This window comes from Gopherus evgoodei, chromosome 2 (genome assembly GCF_007399415.2).
Source record: "Gopherus evgoodei ecotype Sinaloan lineage chromosome 2, rGopEvg1_v1.p, whole genome shotgun sequence".
Classification (NCBI taxonomy): Eukaryota; Metazoa; Chordata; order Testudines; family Testudinidae; genus Gopherus; species Gopherus evgoodei.
The window spans coordinates 153,089,176-153,112,759 of NC_044323.1; the positions used below are offsets into that span (position 1 = coordinate 153,089,176).

At 45.1% G+C, this 23,584-nt stretch overlaps 1 protein-coding gene across 13 annotated transcripts in view; it reads left to right on the forward strand.

Annotated features, from left to right (window-relative positions):
- SLC23A2 (solute carrier family 23 member 2) overlaps window positions 1-23,584 on the forward strand; it is a 129,082-nt gene that overhangs the window by 75,794 nt on the left and 29,704 nt on the right. For all 13 annotated transcript variants that reach the window (XM_030551993.1, XM_030551995.1, XM_030551996.1 and 10 more), the window contains 3 exons: window positions 325-482; window positions 19,314-19,402; window positions 22,824-22,894. In XM_030551993.1, coding sequence (XP_030407853.1) covers window positions 325-482; window positions 19,314-19,402; window positions 22,824-22,894 — 318 coding nt within the window. The remainder of the gene's footprint in view (window positions 1-324; window positions 483-19,313; window positions 19,403-22,823; window positions 22,895-23,584) is intronic.

The window sequence follows — 23,584 nt, forward strand, 5'->3', positions numbered from 1 at the left end:
TCTGTTAGTTGGAAGCTGCTTCAGCACGGTTACCTAGATACCTACTCATCAAGAATAAGAACAGGAATCATTTAGCTATATAAATAGCCTAATTTATCATCTATAAGTAGAAGTCATTAGTAACTGGCTAAAAAGTAGCTAAACATGGAAAGTAAAGAAGACTAGGAATTAAAATATTTGGAACCAGAAAACAATGAGAGAGTTGGTGGTTAATTTAAAGCAATAAATAAACTGAGTACAAAGGAAAAATAATGAATCTCTGTGGTTTGTGTGTGTGTGTGTGATTATCAGTATTAACAAGCTGTTCATTCTTTGTGTTCACAGCACTACCTGACATGTTTTAGTGGAACTATAGCAGTACCTTTTTTGCTAGCTGATGCCATGTGTGTTGAATTTGACCAGTGGGCTACCAGCCAACTGATTGGGACCATTTTCTTCTGTGTGGGGATCACTACTTTGTTACAAACAACTTTTGGATGCAGGTGAGATCAAAACTCATATTTCAGTCTTTATTGTTGAGATGCTGACGGTGGGGTACAAATCTCTTTAAATGTACAGGATATTCAAGAAGTGCATAGGGTATTTCAGAAGGATGAATGTGAAACAGAGAAAAAACAGTTAAGACTCAAGATTGGTCGGGAATAGGGTTGTCTGATCGTAATTCTGGAAGGTTTCACAAAAAAAAGAATTGATATGAAGTAAAAGAATAAGGCTGTGTCTACACTTAAAACATTGCAGTGGCATAGCTGCAGCTACGCTACTGTAATGCTTCAGTGTACATTACCATACTCACTTATTACTGTAACTGGAGGGGTGGTTCTGTCACTGTAGAAAATCCACCTTCCCAAGAGGCCGTAACTAGATCAATGAAAGAGTTATTCCATCGATGTAGCACTATTATAGACGTTCCTGGGGGTGAGGTCAGCTTGGCTACATCACTCAGAGACGTGGATTTTTCGCACCCCAGAGCAATATAGCTGGGTTGATCTAAGTTTCTAATGTAGACCAGCACGACATTTTGGATAACTGGGAAGCTGTTTCGAGTTAAAGAAGGCATGAGCAGAATAAAAAGAGTAGAGGAGCAGGGAAGTTGTGAGGAGAAACAAGATCAATGAACACAGGGAAAAAATTATTTAGCCCACTTAAAGTGTGACTGCTTAGAATGCTGTCATTGTACTACTTGCCAAAAGGTAACCAGTAAAAGTTTTGCTGTATGGACACAGTAATATCTGCTCCTGCTTCTGTTGCATTGTGCAATGACAGTTTCAGCAAGGTGATTGTCAAAGTATGTTGAAATAGTAGGATCTCTGGAGTCAGATGCTTAAAGAAGCTAATGTATGACTGTGATGCTTCAGGGTGCAGGTGTATTTCAGTGAAAGAAGGTGACCTGTGTAGTTAATCATGCTTAAGCTGAGGATAAAATGCTGATATAGAAGAAAGTCTCTCTGTTCTGCCAAAACCCTTGCACTTTTTTGAATCACTTTTACGTAACTGAAATAGATACTATAATAGACATTAAGAAAAGGGAAGGGCAACTTCTGATCCCTGATCTTACTGTTTCTGCCAATAACACACCCTTTGCATATGTTTCCTTGTAAATTCCTTCTTTGAGAATGGGTGAGAAATAAAGGTCTTATTTTTTAGCTACGCAGAGGTGCCAGTATCATTTTACCACAAGCTGTCAAGGAACATAAGCATTAGATTAGCTTGTTTGGGGTCACTGTATCTTTCACTCTCCTGTTTCTGGAAGTGCTATTTTAATACGATGACATATCTGAGACTAGTCTAAATATTGCCAGATTTGAAAAGTAATATGTTATTGCCAAAACATAGTATGTTCTAACAACAGTGAAGTTCAAATAAAAATAAAAAAGTAGTTATCACTATACTTGGAATACTGCAGAGAGATTTTAACTAAACATTTACTTAAACCCTTGTTCATCCATTATTTGTCTAAGTCAAGGGATGGATAAAACCTACAAGGTTTTCTGCATCTTGAATAGAATGAAGAAAGAAAAATAAGACCAGAAGAAAGATACTCATTGTATTATCATGTCCAAGCATTACAGTTCAAGTGTCACTTAATTGATCATAAAAATGATATAAGATGAAAAGTCTTAGACTTTAAATGAAAAATGGACAACATGGGCCCTATTAAAAACATTTACCTAAGAAACAGATTTTTGGGTGGAGGAGATCACTCAGCGGGATAGGGGCAGGGCAAACCCGTTAAACAAATGATTTAGGATTGTTAATGCAGATAAGACAAAGGGGGAAAAAAGTCCAAAATCCTCTTCAGGCAATTCAGGCTTCCTGAGTCAAAGTCCTTGTGTTGTTAGTTTTTTGTTTTCAATAGTCTGGAGAAAGTACTCAGCTGATCTGCCATCTCACCTTCCTTCTACCTCTTCAGAAAAGATTTTGTCCTTTTCTTACCCTCAGCTTTTCGAAGAATTGTAAAGCTGCTTTGATATTTATTTCATCATCTATTTACTTCAGAAATAGGAAGGGATACTTGTCTAGGAGGAATTGTTGGAAAGAAGAGAAACGCATTTGCTTTTTCCTAAGACCATGTTTTCCTTGCAACAAAATTCTGTCTCTCATGTATGAGACAATTTTTTTCTTTTCTATTCGGTTTGTTCCTTTCTGTTTATGCTCATTTGAAGTTAAGAGAGTTGGCTTAATGCTCAAATACACTTACTCCTAGATTTTAGCTATCCATTTATAAAAGGGGGGAGGGTAGCAGAGAAGCATGGGACAGGCCCCTCAATGTCTTCAATCTAATCACATTTAAATTGAGCAGCTATATCTGATTATGTTGCTGCTTACTTCAAATGCTTGTTACCTTTAACATATTACTTTTTAGCTCCTTATCTTGCATCTTATACTGGCCTTCCCGTATAGGGTTAAGGGGTGGTCACGGAAATCAGAAGATATGGTCAGGTTCTTAAGTCTTTTTTAAGATTAAAAGTCATCTTCATTTTTTAGACTCCTAAAGACTTGATCTGTCACCTCTGAGACCTATTCCACTGCCTTGTTTGTGAGGCGAATTAGCGACTGAACATTTTGTAACTGTTAGCATGTGATATTGTTTTATATTTGGTTGGGACCTGCAGACACGAACTTCACTTGAAATGAGATTTTTACAAGGTTTATTGGCAAGCCTGTGAACTGAGAAATGTTTGAACAAATAAAACCATTATGATTTCAGAAAGGTCAAATTTCACTGGTTAAAAGTCCTTAGAGATGGATATAGCCAGTTACCTGGAGCCATTGTGGTTAGTCTTGTATCCATACTAATTTTAGGAGTTCAGGCTATTTACCAAAGAATAGCTCTTTGTCAGCCTTTTGGATTAATGCAAAGGAACTATCATGATCTGAGAGATAAATATGCACCTTGATCCGTATTTTAGGTTTGCTGAATTATGTCTCTGTAGTATCTAAGCATTGTTACATCTATACCAGGGGTCGGCAACCTATGACACGCTTGCCAAAGGCGGCACACGAGCCGATTTTAAATGGCACACGGCTGCCTTCTGGGACTCTGCCATGCCATTAAAAATCCTGCCTGGCGCGGCAAGCTGCAGGGTCCGCGGTCCTGGGCTGGAGCACCGGGCCGAGCACAGCAAGCTGCCGGCCTCTCCCCTGCCTTCTCCCCTCCCCTGGAGCCCTGCCACTGCACATGCAGAGCTCTGGGGGCCAGGGCTGTGTGCTCCCACGGGGCAGTGTTTGGCTCCACGGGGAGGAAAGACGCTCCCCATTCACCCGGAGCCCTGCCGCTGCATGCGCAGCACTCTGAGGGTCGGGGCTATGTGCTCCTGCAGGGTAGTGTATCTGGCTGTGCTTGGAGCCTCAAGGTAAAGGGTCTGGGAGTGAATAAGGGGTAGGGGCAGTCAGGGGACAGGGAGCAGGGTGGGTTGGATGGGGCATGGGAATCCCGGGGCATGGGAATCCCAGGGCAGTCAGGGGACAGGTAGCAAGGAGGGTCCTGGGGGGGGGGCACTTAGGGTGAGGGGGTCTCTGGAGGGAGTGGTCAGGGGACAAGGACCTGGGGGGGTTGGATGAGTTAGAAGTTCGGGTGGGGGGGCTGTCAGGAGGCAGGGATGTGGAGAGGGGTTGCGGCAGGCAGGCAGCAGGGGGAGGGTTGTATGGGTCAGGAGTTCTGGGGGTCCTGTGAGGGGGTGGGGAGCGGTTGGATGGGGCATGGGAGTTTCGAGAGTCTGTCTGGGGGTGGGGGTGTGGATAAGGGTTGGAGCAGTAAGGGGACAGGTAGGGGGTATGGTCCTAGGGGGGCAGTCAGGGGACAAGGAGCGAGAGGGTTGTGGGTTCTGAGGGGGGCAGTCACCCAGCCCTCTGCCCTGAGCCCTCACTCCCCACACACTCAGCCCTCTACCCTGAGTCCTGCACCCCCCACACACTCCAGGCCCCTGCCCTGGGCCCTGTACCTCCCTCATAAACACCCAGACCTCCTCTTGACTTCTTCAGCCCCCCGCACGACCCCAGCCCTGACTCTGGCACCCCCACACATACCCAGCCCCCCTACACCCCAACACCTGTACCCCACTCACATGCCCCCAGCCCTCTGCCCTGACTCTAGCACCCCTCCCACCTTCACCCTGAGCACCAAATGAGAGCTCCTGCACCTCTCCCCCACATTCCCACCTGCATCCCTTGCATCATATGGGAGCTGCCCAGGTAAGTGCCCCACACCCAAACCTCCTGCCCCAACCCCTGAGCCTTCTCCCTCATTCTAGCTCCTGGCCAGACCGTTCACCCCCAGCCCTGTGCTCGGTGTGCTCCCACCCTCAGCTCAGTGCAGAGAGAGGAGGAGAATGGGCCAGAACCAGGGAGAAGGTAGGTACCCACTGTGTGTGGGCAGGGCCGGGACCCCAGACAGGCAACAAGCTCATTGGATCCGGCAGTCAAGATCCCGGCTGGCAGGAGCCGGCGGATGGAACCCCTGAGCGGCAGTAGGCTGAGCCGCGCAGCCCACTGCCGGTCTGGGGTCCCAGCAGCCGGCCCCGCACAGCCCGCTGCCCGTCTGGGGTTCTGGCTGTCGGACTCTTCCCAGCTGGGGTCCTGGCCACAGGCCCCGCTCAGTCCACTGCCGGCCTAGGTGAACAGAACCCCAGACCAGCAGTGGGCTGAGCAGGCCAGCAGCGTAAGATCAACATTTTAATCTAATTTTAAATGAAGCTTCTTAAACATTTTGAAAACCTTGTTTATTTTACAATACAACACTAGTATAGTTATATAATATATAGACTTATAGAGAGACACCTTCTAAAAAACATTCAGATGTATTACTGGCATGCGAAACCTTAAATTAGAGTGAGTAAATGAAGACTTGGGACACCACTTGTGGAAGGTTGCCGACCCCGATCTATACAATGCATTTATGTTAGCTAGAATGTTTCAAAACAACATTTTAATTATTCAGAATCTGTCTTCAACAGTGCAAGTGTCAAAACCTCAACCACCAGGCAATTCAGAGTTGCCCTTGAAATTGCAGCCTGACCGTACGTTTAAATGGGCTTGGGTAATGTATCCACTTTGTACATTTGTGTGATCTTAGGCATGTGATGCATTACTGTTTCACAATAGCATATATTTAGGGCATAGTTTCAGTTTATCAAGATTATGGTACAATTCTACTAAGATATATAATTGTTACTTAAAACAAAAGGTGAGATTGTACTAGGTTTTCTTCTGATTTTTGTTGAATGGTCTTTCCATGTATCGCCACTTCATTGTATATTGCTGACAAATTACAATGTATTTATCTGAGAAGAAGGAATTTGTCTTCTCTTGAGAAGAATAAAATGTAATAACCACTGGAGTTCCTTGATCATGCCCTTATAAAGACCAGCCATTTTAGCCTTGTCAAAAAGTTCATTGTGACTGAGTTGAAAAAAATAGTTCAGAAACAAGGTTCAACTCAGTGATTTTTTTAGCAGAGCTTGTGGAGGCCTTATGCTTCCATCAGTGGCATTTCTCTCTCTGTATCGGTATAGCACAGTCACTTTTGAATGCTGCACCTGATGAATTTTCAAAATTTCAGTGTGTTATAAGAATCAGTGGCCAAAATGTGATGGAGGGGAATGGATGACATGGGGGAAGTGGGAAATGGGGTGTACACAAAGCTACTGGTGTGGGGAGGGAGAATGGGAGATGCTGGTATGGGAGGAATGGAGGGGAGGGGGCACAGAGTCTGTGGCAGAGAGGAGATTGGGGGAGGTTTCAGGGAGTCCCTGCAATAGAGAGGGAGGAAAGAGTGGCACATAAGGAGCTGGGGTGGGGAGAGGGGAGAAGGGAAGGATGTCTGGAGCCCCTTGTGAGTGCAATGAGCTTAGCCCACACAAGCTACAAAGTATGCGACCCCTAGTTCAGGGATTCTCAAACTGGGGTGACAAGGTGGTTTCATTGGGGTCGTGAGCTGTCAGCTCTGTGGGGCTGCCGTCCCCAAGCCCCCGTTAAATTATATTCCCCTCCTGTTTTTAATTTATAAGTGGGTCCCACTTATAGGCTTGCTGTGTGAAAGGGGTCACCAATACAAAAAGTTTGAAAACCACTGCCCTAGTTTAAATAAGTTTTAAACTACTGAAAAATGTAGCTTTGTATGGGAAATCACTATATTAACAAAAAAAAGTATTAGTTGATCCTGCAGCCGTGAACACAACTTCCTATGCCTTAGAAGAAAGGAGAATGACTGGAGAGAGGAGAAAAATGCAGGGGCACTAATCAGGCAACTTTACAGTCAGTGTCTTCTGTATTCTATGCTTGTCAAGGTATGTTTCCCACTTTGAACTTTAGCGTCCAGAAAGTGGGGACCTGCATGTACCCTTCTAAGCTTAATTCCTAGCTTAGATCTGATAGCGCTGCCACCAACCAGAAATTCCATTGTCTGGTACACTCCCTGTCCCCCCAAAACCTTCCCTGGGGAACCCAAGACCCAAACCCCTTGGGTCTTAAAACAGAGAGAAATAAACCATTCCCCCTCCTCCCCCCTCCCAGACTTTCCCCTCCCTGGGTTACCCTGAGAGATCCAAGGAGTTTGGATCAGCGTATCTTAAAACAGAGAGAAATTAACCTTCCCCTTACCTCCTTTCCCCCGACCAATCCCCTGGTGAGTTCAGACCCAATCCCCTTGGGTCTTAAACAAGGGGAAAAAATCAATCAGGTTCTTTAAAAAGAAAGCTTTTAATTAAAGAAAGAAAAAGGAAAAATTATCTCTGTAAAACCAGGATGGAAAATGTTTACAGGATCTTCAGCTTATATAGACTAGAGGGACTCCCTCCTGCCAGCCTAAGATACAAGTTACAGCAAACAGAGGTAAAAATATCCTTCCAGCAAAATACACATTCACAAGTTAAGAAAACAAACATAAGCCTAATCCGCCTTTTCTAGCTAGTACTTAATATTTTGAATATGAGAGACTGTTTTAGAAAGATTGAAGAAAGACCTGATTGCACGTCTGCTCCCTCTTAGCCCCAAGAGCGAACAAACAAACAAAAAAACCCAGCACAAACAAAGACTTCCCTCCACCAAGATTTGAAAGTATCATGTCTCCCGACTGGTCCTCTGGTCAGGTGTCAGCCAGGTTCACTGAGCTTGTTAACCCTTTACAGGTAAAAGAGACATTAATCCTTTAAAAAAAAAAAAGGCAATTTGCATTTGGAATAACTCCTCACTGTTAAGATAATCACCATCTCCATGGATATGACATGAAAAGGGGAACCTAATAGAGAACTAATGTGTTTTTTTTCCCCCAAACTCATCTAGTCTTAAACACAGAGATAAAGCCACTGCGGAAATAGCATTGCTAAATTCGAGCTGTTCCCTTTGTTTTAGAGCCTTTCCAGTTTTACTTTTATTGTAAGCTGAATTTGAGTTTATTCTAGAAATTGGAGCGAGGGGAGTTCAGTCAGAAGCTCTTTGGAGCATTCATTGCTTAATTATGTAGCAGAATTCTTGTGCCTTTTTACGGTGGGTAGTAAAACCATTTATTGTGGATTCTGCCGATTTACTCAGCTTAATACGCTTTGCAGGCTGGCAAGCTGCTTTCTCGGCCCCCCTGGGGCATGAGAGACTCCAGGTTGGGAGTGGACTTTGCTCCCATGAGACAGGTGGGGTTTTAATTATTGTTTATATGCTGGGACAAGAAAGGGTGCTTGCAGTTAATTGGATTTGCATCAGAGAGCCAGGGAAAGGATGTTGTGTTTGGTTAGGGGTAATTGATATGTCCTATACTCATACTGACCCTAATTCAGGCAAGTGCTTAAGCATGTGAGTAGTTGACTGAGCACACTGCAACCTCTGCCTGATAATAGTTTAGCTAAACCAGGGGTCAGCAACCTTTCAGAAGTGGTGTGCCAAGTCTTCATTTATGCATTCTAATTTAAGGTTTAGCATGCCAGTAATAATTTTAACGTTTTTAGAAGGTCTCTTTCTATAACTCTGTAATATATAACAAAACTATTGTTGTATGCAAAGTAAATAAGGTTTTTAAAATGTTTAAGAAGCTTCATTTAAAATGAAATTAAAATGCAGAGCCCCCTCCCCCCCAGACTTGTGGCCAGGACCTGGACAGTGTGAGTGCCACTGAAAATCAGTTTGTGTGCCGCCTTTGGCACATGTGCCTTAGGTTGCCTATCCCTGAGTTAAACTTTGCTCTGTGTAAATGTCTTGTAGCAGAATAGGCTTGCTGTTAGACTTAAACTCTAAATTACATCTAGCTTTTTGCAAGTTTGTTGTGAATTGATATTCTTCTTCGAGTGATTGCCATATCGATTCCAATTAGGTGTGTACGCGCTGCATGCACAGTCGTCGGAACATTTTCCCCCTAAGAGCACCCGTCAGGTTGGCTGTGGAGCCCCCTGGAGTGGCGCCTTCATGGCACTCAATATATGATCCTGCCAACCCGGCGTCACCTCAGTTCCTTCTTACCACCAGTGGCGGTCGTTGGAACTGCGGTGACTTGCTTAGCAAGCTCTCCTCGTTTTCCCTAGCTTTCAGTTTAGTTTAGTTCACAGTTATTTCTAGCCTCATTAAGTTTAGTTTTAGTGTTTTCGGTTGTTACAGCAGATAGCTGTTGGGAGTGGGAGGTTTTCCTCTTCACCCCGACCGTGTTCCTCGTTGGGACTCGGAGTATGCCTAAATCCCAAGGGTTCAAACCCTGCAAGTCCTGCAAGAAGCCCATGCCAATGGGCAACCCCCACGACACTTGCTTAAAGTGTCTAGGGGAAGCACACCAAGCGGACAAATGCAGGATTTGTAAAGGGTTTTGCCCTAGAACAAAAAAGGAGCAAGACTTTTGCCTCAAGCAGCTCCTTAGACCGCAGCCTACATTGGCATGGCAAGACCTGGCACCAAGCTCATTGGTGTTCCACGCCCCAGTGGAAGAGGTAGAAGCGGCACCGCGGAAGGATTCTGGGAGAGACCTGCAGCACCGCGGTTCCCCAGCGCCCAAACCGGCAGGATTGATCCGGCACCAGTCCCATTCCCCGGCGCAGAAGTGGCACCGGAAGCAGGGGAGGAGTGGATCTCCAACTCAGAGACCCACCCGTTTGGAGCTGTCCAATGGGATGTGTTCGGGAGAGGAGCAGCCAGGGCTGAAGACTTTGGAGCCAGCACTATTGACTTAGATGCCTGCAACGGGGACCGTCCAGTCTGGTGCTGTTGGATTCCCCAAGCCAGGTCACTGAGGATGTTAAATTGCCATTCACCTCAGACACCTTTGAGGCCACGAGGGACCTCATTGCAGTAACGGCACCACAGTCCCTGGTCCTTCGAGCCAAGCCTCCAGTACTGCAACGTGGGCGCCATCTTGAGGCAAACAGGTGATGCTTTGTCCCTCGGCACCGCTCAGAGCCATGGCACGCGACGCTGATCCTCATGCCGATCCTCATGCCAATCTCTGTCACGCAGCAGATCCCGTTCCCAGCACTGGTCATCTTGGCACCGCTTCCCAGCCTTGTGGCACTGCTCACCAGTCCAGCTCCGTTCGGCACCGCCCTGGCCATAGTGGTCCTGGTCGTCATCTTCAGAGTTGGAAGGGCTGAGGTGGGGGTAGGGCCATGGTGTGCGCAGTGGAGATACTGTACCTCCATGGGTGTACTACCAGGCCCAGGGTGCCCAATCCAAAGGTTCCCTTTTGGCGGCTTCTGAACTGTGGGTGCCGGAGGCATAGCCAGTTGCCCCACCCCTAGGGCCAAGGAGGTACTGGTCACACTACCTCCACTGGAACCTTCCCCAGTTCCTGAACCTGATCCAAGTGTGGTTGTCCCTGACAGAGAGGTGGGACAGGAGGCCCCTGGAGACCAAGAGGCTCAGGAGGACCCTGTTCCCCCATTAGCCTCCTTGTCATCCTCCCCGGACGAGGTGGTTGCAGGCACCTCTGTCTTTGGACTGCCCCCCATAGAGAGCCATGCCCACCAGGACCTCCTTCACAGGATGCCACAAAATATAGGCTTGCAGGCCGAGGAGGTGGTGGAGTCAGAGGACCCGATGATTGACATCCTGGCCCTGGAAGGCCCATCAAGGGTGACTCTACCCCTCATCAAGACTATAAAGGCCAATGCTAAGACCATTTGGCAGACCCCGGCCTCCATCCATCCCACCATGAAGGGTGTGGAGAGGAAGTATTTCGTCCCATCCAAGGGGTACAAATACCTCTTCACACACCCACAGCCCTGCTCACTGGTGGTGGCTGCAGTAAATGAAAAGGAGAGGCAGGGGCAACAAGTCCCAGGGCCTAAGTCCAAGGATGCCAAGTGCCTAGATTTATTTGGGTGCCAAGGGTATTCCACAGTGGGGTTGCAACTCAGGATTGCAAACAAGCAGGCAATTGTGTGTAGATACAGCTTCAACTTCTGGAACCTGATGCTCAAGTTTAAGGAGCTGGTGCCAACAGAGTCCAGGGAGGAGTTTGGAGAGATAGTGAAGGAGGGCAAGGTGATGGCACGGACCTCTTTACAGACCTCACTGGACGCTGTGGATTGAGTGGCACGCACCTTGTCCTCCAGTATCGCCATGAGGCATAGCTCATGGCTGCAGGCCTCGGGACTCCCGCTCGAGATTCAACAGACCATGCAGGACCTGCCTTTTGATGGGGCAGGTCTGTATGCGGAGCAGACTGACTCTAGGCTGAATAGCCTAAAGGACTCCAGGACTACCATGAAGTCCTTTGGTATGCACACCCCGGCAACCCAACGTAAACATTTCAAGCCTCAGCAGCAGCAGCACTCCTATCCTCCTCGGCTGAGGCAGGACTTTTATAGGAAAAAGGGTAGGAATGGCAGACACAAGCCTTGCCACACCCCCTCTCCACCAGCCTGGGCAGGGCCAGGGTCTGACTAAACCATTGTCAGGTTCAAAGCAGGTCTTTTGAAGGTATGCCTGAGGACAGACACCAGCCACAAATTCCAGATCCTTCCCCATCTTTCTTGAATCGTCTGTCTCACTTCTACTGTGCTTGCTCCCAAATAACTTCGGACCGCTGGATTTGCCGTACAGTAGAAGTGGAATATTCTCTCCAATTCTGCTCCTACCCTCCCTCCCACCCCCCTTCCCCGTCCCTCTTCTGGGACCCTTCTCACGAGCAACTCCTTATCCTCACCAGGGGGGAGCAGTGGAGGAGGTTCCTCGGGGCAAGGAATTCTGTTCCCGTTACTTCCTAATCCCCAAGGCCAGAGAGGGTCTCGGACCCATTGTAGATGTTCAACTTTACCACGAACTTTTTGAGTCTTTGAAATTCTGGACACAATTATCCTTTCTCTGGATCGGGGATCGCCCTCGATATGAAGGACGCGTGTTTCCATATAGTTATTTGGCCTGCACACAGACGATTCCTACAGTTTGTGGTTGACCACAAACATCATCAGTTTTTTGGTCCTTCCATTTGGCTTCTCAACAGCCCCCTAAGTGTTCACCTAGTGCACGTTAGTCGTGGCCACTTTCCTCCATTGGAGGCAGTTGCAGGTATACCCCTTCCTCAATGATGGGCGGCTCAGGGGCTGCACCAGGGGGCAAGTGGAGTCTCAGGTCTGATTGGTCAGATCCACATTCGAGAGACTGAGTCTCCTCCTCAATTTCAACAAGTAAACCTTGTCAACAACCCAAAGAATAGAATTCATCGAGGCAGTGTTAGTCTAGGTTCAGCCAGGAGCACTTTTGCCAGGGTCCCGATTCCAAGCAATGACAAACATAATTCAAAGCCTCAGGCAATATCTGACCACTACAGCAAAGGGATGCCTGAGTCTCCTCAGGCACATGGCAGCCTGCACTTATGTGACCCGGCATGCCAGGCTGAGGCTCAGATCACTCCAAGTCTGACTCGCTTCGGCCTGTCGCCCAGGACATGACAGCCTGAATTTAGCGGTCACAATGCTGGGGCAGGTGCTTAAGTCCCTTCAGTGGTGGCTCTACTTTTGGAGAGTGTGTGAAGGAGTCCCCTTCAAAATCCCTCAGCCTTCCTTGTCACTGGTAACTGAGAAGGGAGGGGGCGCGCATTTGGGAGATCTCCAAGCGCCGGGCCTGTGGTTGCAGGATGAGCTCACCCTCCATATCAACACCAAGGATCTGAGGGCAGTGCAACTAGCATGCCAGACCACGAGGTCAGTGCGTAGCAGTTATGATGGACAGCACCACTGTCCTGTTTTACATCAACAAGCAGGGTGGAGCCCGCTCCCCTCCCCGTCGGGAAGCCCTCCAGCTGTGGGAGTTCTGCATAGGCCACTCCATTCACCTGGTAACATCCTATCTAGCAGGAGTTCAGAACATGCTGGTGGGCCACCTCAGCGGTCCTTCCACACGCACGAGTGGTCCATCCGGCCGGATGTCATACACCTCATCTTCCAAAGGTGGGGTTTTCCCCAGGTCAACCTGTTTGCCACCCGGAGCAACAGGAAGTGCCTAATGTTCTGCTCCTTCCAGAGACACAGCCCAGGATCAACACAGATGCATTCCTGCTACCCTGGGGAGGCCGTCTGCCCTATGCCTTTCCCCCGTTCCCTCTAGTGCACAAGGTCCTACTCAAGATCCACAGGGATGGGGCAGAGATAATTCTGGTGGCACCATCGTGGCCTTGACAACATTGTACACCACGTTCCTGGAACTGTCAGTGGATGCCCTGGTCATGTTGCCACTCCTCCCCTACCTGATCACTCAGGACCATGGTTGTCTTCATCACCCCGACCTGCAGTCCCTCCACCTCATGGCTTGGACACTTCATGGCTGACCCCCACGGAGCTTCTGTGCTCAGAACAATTAAGGTGGGGGGGCGGCCTCCTCGGCAGCAGGAAGCCCTCCACTAGAGCCACATACCTGGCAAAGTGGAAAAGATATTTACTTGTTGGTGTGACCGGCGTCATACACCCCCTCTTCAGGCACCACTACCTCTCATCTTTAGAGTATCTTCTGCACCTGAAACAGCAAGACCTGGCAGCGTCCTTTATAAAAGAACACCTCTCTGCAATTCCGGCTTTCCACCCGGGAGTGTCTGGACGCTCTGTCTTCACCAACCCTACGACTGGTCAGTTCCTCAAGGATCTGGAAGAGCTACATCCCCAGATCAGACAGCCTGTTCCCAGGTGGGACCTTAACCTGGTCCTCTCAAAGCTAATGGGACCCTCATTGGAACAGCTGGCAACTTGCTTCCTTCTCTCTCTGTCGTGGAAGGTAGCCTTTCTTGTCACCATTACATCGGGAAGGAGGGTGTCTGAGCTTAAAGGCCCACCTTATATGGTTTTCCACAGGTGCAACTCAAACCTCACCTGGCCTTGCTTCCTAAGGTTTTGTCATGCTTCCACACTAGTCAGGGCATTTTCCTGCCTGTTTTTTACCCTAATCCTCATGCCAGTAGCTATGAGCAGAGGCTACAGTCCCTGGATGTTCGGCGAGCACTAGCCTTCTACATGGAGTGCACTAAGCCGTTCAGGAAGTCGAACCAGCAGTGACAGACAGGATGAAAGGACTCCCAGTCTCATCTCAAAGAATATCTTCCTGCTGGATAACAGAAGTTACTAGATCACAGACCCTGGTTCTCACGGGAGACTTTAATCACCCTGATATCTGCTCGGAGAGCAATACAGCAGTGCACAGACAATCCAGGAAGTTTTTGGAGCATGTTGGGGACAATTTCCTGGTGCAAGTGCTGGAGGAACCAACTAGGGGCAGAGCTCTTCTAGACCTGCTGCTCGCAAACTGGGAAGAATTAGTAGGGGCAACAAAAGTGGATGGGAACCTGGGAGGCAGTGACCATGAGATGATCGAATTCAGGATCCTGACACAAGGAAGAAAGGAGAGCATCAGAATATGGACCCTGGACTTCAGAAAAGCAGACTTTGACTCCCTCAGGGAATTTGATGGGCAGGATCCCCTGGGAGAATAACATGAAGGGGAAAGGAGTCCAGGAGAGCTAGCTGTATTTTAAAGAATCCTTACTGAGGTTGCAGGAAAAGAACATCCCAATGTGTAGAAAGAATAGTAAATATGGCAGGCGACCAGCTTGGCTTAACAGTGAAATCCTTGCTGATCTTAAATGCAAAAAAGCTTACAAGAAGCAGAAGATTGGACAAATGACATGGGAGGAGTACAAAAGTATTGCTCAGGCATGCAAGAGTGAAATCAGGAAGACCAAATCACACTTGGAATTGCAGTTAGCAAGAGTTGTTAAGAGTAAAAAGAGAGGTTTCTTCAGGTATGTTAGCAACAAGAAGAAAGTCAAGGAAAGTGTGGGTCCCTTACTGAATAAGGGAGGCAACCTAGTGACAGAGGATGTGGAAAAAGCTAATGTACTCAATGATTTTTTTGCTTCTGTCTTCACAAACAAGGTCAGCTCCCAGACTACTTCACTGGGCAGCACAGTATGGGGAGAAGGTGACCAGCCCTCTCTGGAGAAAGAAATGGTTCTGGACTATTTAGGAAAAACTGGACAAGCACAAGTCCAGGGGCAGGATGCGCTGCATCCGAGAGTGCTAAAGGAGTTGGCTGATGTGATTGCAGAGCCATTGGCCATTATCTTTGAAAACTCATGGCGATCGGGGGAGGTCGCAGATGACTGAAAAAAGGCTAATGTAGTTCCCATCTTGAAAAAAAGGGGAGGAGGAGGATCCGAGGAACTACAGGCCAGTCAGCCTCACCTCAATCCCCAGAAAAATCATGGAGCAGGTCCTCAAGGAATCAATTCTGAAGGACTTAGAGGAGAGGAAAGTGATCAGGAACAGTCAGCATGGATTCACCAAGGGCAAGTCATGCCTGACTAACCTAATTGCCTTCTATAAGGAGATAACTGGGTCTGTGGATGAGGGCAAAGCAGTGGATGTGTTATTCCTTGATTTTAGCAACGCTTTTGATACGGTCTCCCACAGTATTCTTGCAGGCAAGTTAAAGAAGTATGGGCTGGATGAATGGACTATAAGATGGATAGAAAGCAGGCTAGATCGTCGGGCTCAATGGGTATTGATCAATGGCTCCATGTCTAGTTGGCAGCCGGTTTCAAGTGGAGTGCCCTAAGGTTCAGTCCTCGGGCCGGTTTTGTTCAATATCTTAATTAATGATCTGGAGGATGGAGTGGACTGCACTCTCAGCAAGTTTGCGGATGACACTAAACTAGGAGGAGTGGTAGATCCGCTGGAGGGTAGGGATAGGATACAGAGGGACCTAGGCAAACTAGAGGATTGGGCCAAAAGAAACCTGATGAGGTTCAACAAGGAAAAGTGCAGAGTTCTGCACTTGGGATGGAAGAATCCCATTCACTGTTATTAGAGACTAGGGACTGAATGGCTTGGCAGCAGTTGTGCAGAAAAGGACCCAAGGGTTAGAGTGGAAGAGAAGCTGGATATGAGTCAACAGTGTGGCCTTGTTGCCAAAAAGGCCAGCGGCATTTTGGGCTGTCTAAGTAGGGGCATTGCCAGCAGATTGAGGGACGTGATCCTTCCCCTCTATTCAGCATTGATGAGGCCTCATCTGAAGTACTGTGTCCAGTTTTGGGCCCCACACTACAAGAAGGATGTGGAAAAATTGGAAAGAGTCCAGCGGAGGGCAACAAAAATGATTAGGGAGCTGGAGCACATGACTTACGAGGAGAGGCTGAGGGAACTGGGATTGTTTAGTCTACAGAAGAGAAGAATGAGGCGGGATTTGATAGCTGCTTTCAACTATCTGAAAGGGAGTTCCAAAAAGGATGGATCTAGACTGTTCTCAGTGGTACCTGATGACAGAACAAGGAGTAATGGTCTTAAGTTGCAGTGGGGGAGGTTTAGGTTGGATATTAGGAAAAACTTTTTCACTAGGAGGGTGGTGAAGCACTGGAATGGGTTACCTAGGGAGGTGGCGGAATCTCCTTCCTTAGAGGTTTTTAAGGTCAGGCTTGACAAAGCCCTGGCTGGGATGATTTAGTTGGGAATTGGTCCTGCTTTGAGCAGGTGGTTGGACTAGATGACCTCCTGAGGTCCCTTCCAACCTTGATATTCTGTGATTCTACAATCACCTTATGCATCTACACGTGCTACAAGTTGGCCAAAACACCAAACCTGGCTCGTACGGTATGCTCCACGAGAGCTCAGTCGTTCTCAGCGGCGTTCCTGGCCCAGGTCCCGATACAAGAAATCCGCAGGGCAGCAACTTGGTCCTCGGTACATACATTCACCTCTCATTATGCCATCATCCGGCATTCCAGAGATGATGCAGCTTTCAGCCAAGCGGCGTTCCAGTCAGCGATTCCATAACTCTGACCTCACCGCCTAGGTAAGGCTTGGGAGTCACTCAACTGGAATTGATATGAGCAATCACTCGAAGAAAAAACAGTCACTCACCTTCTCGTAACTGTTCTTCGAGATGTGTTACTCATATCCATTCCAAACCCACTCATCTTCCCCTCTGTCCGAGTAATCGCCAAGAAGGAACTGAGAAGGTGTTGAGTTGGCAGGATTATATATTGAGCTCCATAAATGTGCCACTCGAGGGGGGTCCAGAGCCGATGCGATGGGTGCTGCTAGGGGAAAAACTTTCAGACCACTGTGCACGTGGCGTGCACACATCTAATTGGAATGGGCATGAGCAACACATCTTGAAGAACAACAGTTATGAGAAGGTGAGTAACCGGTTTTCTTTGAGCAACCTTGCCTTTTACAAAACAGCTTCAGGCTTGCTGTTAGACTTAAACTCTAAATTAGCATCTTGCTTTTTGCAAGTTTGTTGTGAATTATATTCTTTGAGTAACCTTACCTTTTACAAAACAGCTTCAGCGTTTATACTGTGGTTTATGTGTTTACAGCAATGGTGTTTGTCTCAGTGTTGCATTAGAACTTACTCTCTGTGAATTGATTGCAGTGTAAACATTAGAAATGGGAATAAGGACTATGTACTGCACTAGCCCAAATTGAAATTGCACATTTAAAAATGAGCTTTTTAAAAAATATGGCTGTAGGTAGCATAATTCTTGTCCAGTATGTGTGGGACTTAAAAATTGGAAACGCATTTTACAGAATATGTTCCAAACTATTAACCAAGGCCAGTGCTGATGCTAGCTATCTTGAAAGATAACTGGTTATGGTTGTTTTTTACTTGCTTACTACTATAGCAAAGTAAGATAGGTTATTTTAATTTCTGGTTAGGAAAAAAGAAAGCAGATATCTTGTCTGTTGCAGGAACTCTCATGATCAATATAGCAGGTCAACTTTGATTTACAAGGCCTGAGGGATCTGTCATGCAAAACAGCATTAGATAATGTACAAATCATTTATCAAAGCAGAATATCAAAAAGCTTAACCTGAGCACTCATGTACATACTTGTCTAAATCAGGGCTTCGGTGTTTTACTTGAAAATTCAAACATCATTAATTAAAAAAATCTCCACAGCTCGGAACATATCTCTAAACACTTCACACAAGTTTCTTATCAAATATAGTTAAAAAGCTCAGCTCCTAAATTCTTTTGCACTGTTCTCTTCCAAGACATTGTAATTTTATGATTTAAAAAAAATAATAATCTAAATGTATCCATCAAGAAGTTTTGTGTCAAATGGAGGCAAGCTGACACAGCAGAAGTCCAGGCTTCTATGACTATTTAATACGTGCTGTCAGTACTTATAATTTTTAAAAAGCAGAGGTTTCTGAATTCTCTGTGTGGGCCAATTCTTGTAAAAGAATCTCATGGACCACCTCGCCTGCCAGTCATAAACCAATTCTTGATCCCTCTTCCTGCCTGTGAATGTATGATAACACGTGTGTTCTTATTTCCTCTGTTTTCTAGCTACTCATCACTTTCTGTGTTCATCTTACTCCCTGAAGTACCTCACTGAGGAAGGTCCTCCCTCCAGTTGTTCTTGCGTTTTGCATTTCTAATCCCACTTTTTTGTGCTAGTTGTTACCCCAAGCTGAGCCCGCTGGTTTTGCTCCTTTTCCTGTGCTGCTGATTCTGTGGGCTCTCTGTTGTGGCTGTACAAGCAGCAGAAAGGCAGGAGTCTAGCCAGTGCCCCATGAACAGGAAGTGCTTGATGTGCCATAGTTTGATCTGGTTTTAAAGAGAACTATGTGACCATCTCTCAAAAATAGTATGTAGAGAACAGTTCAAAGTGTTGTTCTTAAATAGTTAAGCGATGTCTATTACTATTTTAATGTGCAAACTATGGCTTACTGAGATATACAAAGATATGTCTATACAAATGGATGTCATTTTAAAAATCTTTTTGGGAATTTATGTAAACAATATTAAACATGTCTTCCTCTTAATATCCTTTCAGTTCCAGGTTTATTGCTCTTGCTCACCTGGAATTTATCAGTTTTTACCTGCTTTATAACTCAATGATCAAACTATATATGCTTTTAATCCCAGCTATGCAATTAAGGTGTGGCATTTACTCAAACTATGTGAAGAATGACTTCCTTTTCACAAAGAAATTAACATTTCATATACTGTACTTTTTGCACATTCAGCATCCATGTGACCCTGACACTTGTACTGTTTTATTATATACCTGTTATGCACTGCCTTTTCCCACATTGAATAAATATCTTGTTGTACCAATACCTGGTATCTGCATACCTGTGTTCAATAACATTTGTTACTGATAGTAGCTGCTATTGCATTTAATGCCTTTCTGTACCTCTAGATGGTGGTTGGATTTTTCATAATTTCTTTTTATGCCTTTAAACAAAAATTTGTTTACTTCAAAATTTCTAATAAACAGTGAAAAAAAGATTAGTAAGTTGGGGAGAGTTAACCTCATGAAAACCACACGTAGAAAGGTACACAGAAACAGTGTTATGATGTCACAAACTATATATGTCTATATTTTCTCTTTCCATTTCCTTCAGGTTACCTTTGTTTCAAGCCAGTGCTTTTGCATTCCTAGCACCTGCCAGAGCTATCCTCTCCTTGGACAAGTGGAAGTGTAATAACACAGGTAAATGACAGTCATGTATGCTTGTGGAATTTTAACCATATGATAAATCACCAAGGTAACTCAAAATGGGGCATCTAATTTGCAACTGACATATCAAAAGATATGTCATTGACCTCTCTTTGTGAACAAGTGGGGAGATTAGGAGAAATGTATGCTTTTCTGCTTTTGAAAAAATGATTTTGTAAAAATGCTGTTGCGGAGTTCTGATTTTCTTTTAGTGATTTCCATGTCAAATGCGCTCTTCTTGTAAATGAAATGTTTAAAAAAAGAGAGAAAGAGAGAAGCTAATTATATCAGGAAAAAATCTATGGCTTGTAGGGCTAAGGACAATAAGATGGATTTTTTGGTTCAGTAAGTGGGGTATAGTGGTGCTAAAGGTCTGTTAATAGATGGATGTAGCAAAATTGTTGATAATGCAGAAAAGGCAGATGTGTTCAATAAATATTTCTGTTGTGCATTTGGAATGAAGCAGGACGATGTACTCTTGTCACATGAGCATTTTTGAAATACTTTCCAGTCTATTATTAATTAAGAAGGCTTTGAAACAACAGCTACTAGGGATAAACCTTTTTAAATCAGCAGGATAACTTGCATCCATGAGTTATAAAAGATCTGGCAGAGGAGAAAACAGGAAAAATTCAGAAAACTGCTAGTGTTATGTCAGTATTCAAACATTAAAATAGTAGTGCTATATCTATATCAAAACCTATGTGAAGTGGAATAAGAACTGTCTAGCTGAGAGATGTTAAAACATAGTTGTTATTGGGGAATCACTATTGAATGGAGTCAAGTATCAGAGTGGTAGCCGTGTTAGTCTGGATCTGTAAAAGCAGCAAAGAGTCCTGTGGCACCTTATAGACTAACAGATGTTTTGGAGCATGAGCTTTCGTGGGTGAATACCCACTTCATCGGATACATCTGACGAAGTGGGTATTCACCCACAAAAACTCATGCTCCAAAACGTGTTAGTCTGTAAGGAGCCACAGGACTCTTTGCTGCTCTTCCATTGAATGGAGTTATTTCTAGTGGGGTTCCACGCGGATTAGTATTAGGTTCAATGCTATTCAGTATTTTTGGTCAACAGTCTGGAAGTGAATATAAAATTGCTGCTGATAAAATTTTCAGATGACCCAAAGACCAGCTGAATAGTAAATAATGAGGATAGAGCAGTCATCCGGATTGATTGGTATTCTGGGCCCATAGAACAAAATACATTTGACTGTATTAAAACACAAAGCTGTACCTCTAAGAATAAGATATGAAGGCTATACTTACAGAATTGGGGACTGTATCCTGGCAACTGAAAAGGAGTTAGAGGTTATAGTTGACCAGCAACTCAGCATGAATTCCTGGTGCAATGCTGTAACGTACAGGTCTAATGCAATCCTGGGATATATCAAAGGGATTAATGAGTAGTAGTAGGGAGATGATTGTTACCACTGTACATAGTGTTGATGAGACCAGTGTTGAAATACCATGTAGTTCTGCATACAGTCTTGATATCTGCCTTTTAAAAAGTATGTTGAAACTTTGAGGTTGAAGAAAAGAGCTACAAAACATAATTTGAAGGTTGGAGAAAATACCTTGGAGTGAGAGACTTCAGGGGCTCAATCTGTTTGGTTAAGCAAAAAAAATAAATAAATAAAATTGAGTGAACTGATTAAAGTGTATGAGTACCTCCATAGGAGGAAAATACCAGGTACTAAAGGGCTCTAGTGAAGACAGAACAAGAACCAAGGATTGGAAGCTTAAACTGTACGGATTAAAATTAGAAGCACATTTTTAACAGTGCAGGTGATTAAACATTGAAAAAAAATTCCAAGGAACATGGTGGATTCTTCATTTTTTGATGTCTGCAAATCAAGACTGGATGCCTTTCTGGAAAATATGTTTTAGTAAAATATAAGTTATTGGGCTCAATACAGGAATAATTGGACAAAATTCTGTGGTCTATGATATACAGGAGATGATACTAGAAGAGCTAATGGTCCCTTTTAGTTGTAAACTCTATGGAAATAATGTTTAACTGTTATCCCTGCATAATGACCCTGGATTTTGAGAGCCAGGTTTTGGTTGTTTCCATCTCAATGTCACCAATTAAACAAGCAAACAAAACTGTAGCCCAAATTAGGCCTTCAGTGTCTCTTGCCAACCCCAATGTCTTGAGAGGTTTTCCACAGATGTATAGTTACTTTTTAGCTGAAACCTAACCATCTGGTCTCTCTCTAAATTAAAAAACTGAAGTGGGAACTATGTCATTGCTCTCAGTTCAGTTTTCTGCAGTATATTTTAAGAGCTTACGTGTGCAGAATGAGGCAGCTTGACTTGGGGAAGGGGAAAGCATGTTAAAGGGTGGAAAGAGACAGTTTCCAGTTACCTCTCATAGGCCCCAGATATCTTTAATTAATTGTGACCCTCTTACTTTCACTTCTTGCTTTTTGATGTAAAACCTGAAATGAGCTGTTGCTAATATCTGAGAAGGTAGATATCCAAGTCTATAGTTCAGAAAACCAGGCCCTGGATGTTATGAAATTACACACACGTTTTCAGTGTCCATAGCAGTAAGCCATGTAGGCTAGGTGGTGGTTGAAGATGATTTACCTTCAAGTTGATGCATCACAGTGCACTGAAGCATGTGTTAACAGCTTAGAAGTACACCCCCTGTTGTGGTTTATTCCTGTATTAGAGATCAAATGAGATACTGGTTTCAGTTTATGGTTGAAAAGGACCCTTGTTTTGTCTTGCTCCTGATCTTTTCTAACCTTCTAAAGGGATCAGATATGAGCTGTTACACTCGAATGAACTAGCTAAATTAGTGAATAACAAATGTTTGACTGTTTTAGACATTGTGTAAAATCAGGTAATTCTCCTGATGAAAATGTTCCCATTCAGCTCTTACTTGAGTGAAAAGAATCCACAATTGACCCTTATATTTGGCAAATTAGGATTTACCACTCTGGTGTAATGGGTGGAATTGGTGGCTAGCCCTTAGGAAATGCTGCTGCCTTATCCACACTGCGAAGAAAATCGCATGGCTGGCTTGTGCCACTCCAGGGCTGCAAGGCTGTTTGATTGCCCTGTACGTTAATGGGCTCAGGCTGGACACTGGTCTCTGGGACCCTTCCACTGTGCAGGGTCCCAGAGCCCGAGCCCAGAAGTGTACACTGCAATGAAACAGACACGTAGCCTGAGCCCTGCGAGCCTGAGTCAGCTGGCCCAGGCCAGCCATTGATGTCTAGTTGCTGTATGGACCGACTCTGAGAGCTGATTGCTGGAACTGGAATGTTTTTGTTTCTCAAACATCGATCAGTCAAAAAATAAAGGACCGCTGAAGTATTAGGTGAATCTTTCTCTTCCTAAATAACAAAAACTCTGAAGGGGACACAAAAATGAAAGCATGTTTGTTTTTTATTCCTCCAAGATGTAACAGTTACTAATGGAACAACAGAGCTGCTGCACACTGAACATATCTGGTACCCCAGGATACGAGAGGTAACATAAGTAGCCTTTCTCCGTTGATCATCCCATTCAGTTAAGGTTTCTCATCCATACCTCTACATGTTCTTGGATTTTAAGTTTGTAATTTCTTCGTCCACTACCATTCACTGTGAATATATCCCGTTATCTGCTTCTTGCAAATTTTAACCGTTCCAACTCCTTTATGCATGACTGAAAATGGAATGCAATGAGTCATTTACCATGTTAAAAAAGACACACGGTACAATACACAAGTGAGACTAACAGTCTGCTGCTTAGACTGTGTGTCTTGTGTGCACCAGTAGCAGTTAAACACTTTATCAAGCCGCTTGCCTACCCTCGCTCAGCAATTCAATAGGCTGTTCAATAGGCAGTTCGCAAATCACTTGACATCAAGGTTTCTCAAGCTGGATTCAGTTCTGATGGAGATGTTGATGCTCACCAGAGACTTGCTGAGTCTGCCCAGTTTCTTCCCCACCTCCAGCATTTCAGTATGAACTTTCTCATGTCCTACAGAGCCCAGGATGGGGGTTGTGCTCAGACATCACACTGCAGAAGGATAGATGGTAGCATAGTCCAATTGAGGCATGTGTCATGGAACTTATCTCCCATCCCGTCACTTTGGGCTGCCAATTTTTCCTCGATTTAAAACAACCCCTCTCTCTTCCCCATGTTCAAACCATAGCTACATCCTGCCAAGAGCCC